Source organism: Salvia miltiorrhiza, chromosome 8 (assembly GCF_028751815.1).
Source record: "Salvia miltiorrhiza cultivar Shanhuang (shh) chromosome 8, IMPLAD_Smil_shh, whole genome shotgun sequence".
Classification (NCBI taxonomy): Eukaryota; Viridiplantae; Streptophyta; class Magnoliopsida; order Lamiales; family Lamiaceae; genus Salvia; species Salvia miltiorrhiza.
In genome coordinates, this window is record NC_080394.1 from 14,467,467 (window position 1) to 14,471,033 (window position 3,567).

At 33.7% G+C, this 3,567-nt stretch overlaps 1 protein-coding gene across 1 annotated transcript; it reads right to left on the reverse strand.

Annotated features, from left to right (window-relative positions):
- Positions 1-2,452: 2,452 nt before the first annotated feature.
- Positions 2,453-3,235, reverse strand: LOC131001266 (S-protein homolog 31-like). Its single transcript, XM_057927609.1, has one exon. It carries the CDS (start codon positions 3,038-3,040, stop codon positions 2,606-2,608), a length of 435 nt encoding a protein of 144 aa, XP_057783592.1. The 5' UTR covers positions 3,041-3,235; the 3' UTR covers positions 2,453-2,605.
- Positions 3,236-3,567: the final 332 nt, after the last annotated feature.

Genomic DNA, 3,567 nt, shown 5'->3' on the forward strand with positions numbered 1-3,567 from the left:
TTGGTTTGAAGAAAGTCAGTTTGTTGATCAATTTAAAAAACAGTTTAAGTAAATACAACAAAATTGAAGCAATGACTAATTAAAACTACAACACACATGTAGTTTGGTTCGGAGCAACTCTCCTACCAAAACCGATCACCTACCCACCGTGGGCAAGCATAATGTGCCCACCATGATGTGGCAATTGTAATTATAGTAAGATAATTTTAGTTAGAGTAAGATTTATTAGTTGTCTTTCCTAATTAAAATTGTCACATCAATGGTGGGCACGTTATACGTGCCCACGGTGGGTAGGTGATCGGTTCTGACTCTCCTACATCCACAATCTTGTTAAACAGGAGAATCTCTTAACCTTGGATTCCTTGTTTTATAGTTGCTAGTCAACTTGACCAGTTAGTTCCATTAGACTGATCACACAAGTTACGTGGCCGTGACCGTTTGAGCAATTTACGCAGTTGCAATACCATAATTGACAATTCGTCAACTTTCAGACTTCTCATTTGAAGCTTACTTGTCAATTTCTTCTTATTTTTCACTTATCTTTTTACAATGAGTTGGAAGTTCAGAAGGGGGGTTTCTCTAACTAAGTGAATACATTGTTACAATGAAGAACAATTGGGTGTATTTAGTGTGTTCGTATCTAGGCTTAGGATGTTTACAATGAAAAATGCATAGTACTAGGAACTGTAAATATATTCTCAAGTGTGAATTTTGGAATTTTACAATGAAGTCTGGAAAGAGCTTTCTTTAATTTTGATCTGTTGTCCGTATCGTTGTATTAAATAATGATTGTGATAGCTGGATCTACACATCCATACTCTGATGTTGACATTCTACAGACATTTTTGTATTTTTTCTGAAAAAGCATGATTCACATTTAATGCAATATATGTAGTATTAAATGTCCGAAAGGGATTGATACATTTTAAGGATTGACTTCACTTTGAATTTTTGACTTTAGGGTTAACGTGACATAAGTGATTCTGAATGTCATATCAGCTTCAGATCCTTCAGTCAGTCAGCTTGAGTAGACTGATGTTTCTGTCAATTTGTGTTTCATACTTGATCAAATTACCAAATAAGTGTCTTAATTATTTCAAAATTCTATGCAAAAATAATGTCAAGCTACCATATTTATCCTTGTTCAATTTTCCAATACTATTTTAACTTCACAGATTTTTAATTTTATCGCAATATTTAAAGTTAGAAGGATTAAATTTATCCCTTCTTCGATATACATTTTGTAACAATTGAAGACATTTATTTGGGAGGAAAGGATAACTACTAAAATGAATGTGGTTATAAAAGGAATGATTTTGCAGCATCAAACAACCTCATCATCTCCATTTACAATAATTAACTTCACTTAGAATAATGGATCACGATTTGATATATCTACGATGTGATTTGTTGTCTTGATCAAAGTATGATTCGCTCTAATCAAGAGTTATCAGCTGGTTGCATCTGGGTATTTAATTTAATCATAGTGTTAATTACTTTAATAGTTTATTTTACTTTTTGAAAATGGAGGCACTGTTGAGGTAAGATGCAGATAACTACTAGTGAGGTTTGGTGTCAACTTCTCACACTGTACATGTGCATATATCACCAAGAAAGTGAGGATATAGGAATTGTCACTGTCAGCTAAATTACACTGTGCAACTCAAATTAAGTTTGATTACTAGAACTGGATCGAATATGCACATATGCATTTCTAGATAATTTCTAGAACTGGAGTATCTTTTTTATTCATTAATTTGTATAAATGGAGGAGTCACTATGTATATATTATCTCTCCATCCCTCCTCGTCATTAAAAAAAGAAAAAGAAAATCTAATCATTTTGGTAATGCAAAATTGTTTTTTTTCTTTACGGTCACAGCAAAACAAAGTGTTTTTTTTTCAAGCAAAATTGAAATCTCTGTGAAGTGGTTATGCGATTAAGGTAGAAGCAAGAGACGAGTGACGAAGTAACTCTGTCATGCACCACGTGCAAAAAGACAAAAGAATTTTAGTGGAAGTCATGAAAATTTAGAAAGAACATGAACCAATGCAGACAAGTACCAAATTTATTTATCTGTTGAGAATAATTATTTAAATTAAATATATAGAGAGATGTTGGAAGAAATTTATTTATTTGTTGATGCGAATAATGATTTAAATATATAGAAAGATGTTGGAAGATAGGGGGAAGAAATTGACATAAAGGTATTGTACGGATCAAGTCATCAAACACATATGCAGATTACCATCTTATCTACATATGCAACTTGCCACAAGCTTTTCTCAAATCTTCAATCTTTTGTCTGTGTTGTTTTCGATGATTGAAAGGCATTGTAATTTATATATGAACGGGTATATAACTCAAGCTTCGTCTGATTCAAGTGGAACGTCACAGTCCAAAAACTGAATTCTTTTATCAAATTAGATGAAAGAATATGAAGGACATTAACTGAAAAAAGAACGTAAAAATTCACATTTCTTGCATAGGTTGAACATTCTTTAAAAAAAAATACATCTTCATTTACTGATATATACTACAAAACAAACACTATATATTTATTTTTATACGATTACATCAAAAGTAACTAGACTTGATATATATTTTACATCCATGCAAAATTTTTGATCCATGTTGCCCCATCGTTGCTGAAATAAAATCCATCCTCTTTGACCAGCCAAAGGCATTGCCCGCCATGACCGCACCTATACCTATCCCGACTGGCTCGAAACGCGTCGAACTTGCGTCGTTTGGCATCCCATTTAAGGGTGCAAACGAATCGAGCCGAACTCCACAAAGGGCCAACTTTGACACTCCAACTGTAGTCATCGCGCTCTTGCAGTGCTCTCCCGCCGATATCCCCGCCGTCTGCGGCAGCGCACCACACCACCAACGCCAGCGACGAGTTGTTGGTGAAGCCGTTGATGATGCGGACGTCGTATGTTCGGCCGGCCATCGACAAATGTTGCTTCAAGGTGAGGAGCGTGATGTACATTGTGCAGCTTATGAGGAAGAGCGCCACCGCGTTTTGTGCTTTCATTGTTTGGAACTCTCATTGGGGGACTTGTGCTTTTTATAAGTAGATTGAGTGAATTATATGAATGTGTGGCATACCAATTGAATCATTAATTCTATCAACTCTCAAATATGATTGTCATGATAATGTTGTAATCCAAATGGTGAGATTGTAATTTTGTCAAGATTGCGCTGTCAAAATTTTATATTATTGTAGGACAATAAATTGCAGTCTTTAGATATATAGATAATATAGTATCACTAATGTCCATTATTGATACTGATGTGACATCATATTTAACATATGGTGTTAAATTAATAAAACACGTCGTCCCATTTTTCTATTTCTTTTGTCAAAAAAGGAAAAGAAAAATGGGACGAAGAGAATACTTATTTAAGAGGGACATATAACGTGTTTTATTTTAATAGCTAGTCACATCATCTTATTTCAACATTTTAATTATTTCAATAGACCACTACCAAAAATGAAAAATTAATACTATATAACAAATAATCTCACATAATTCATTATTTAGACTAAATATCAGTGTG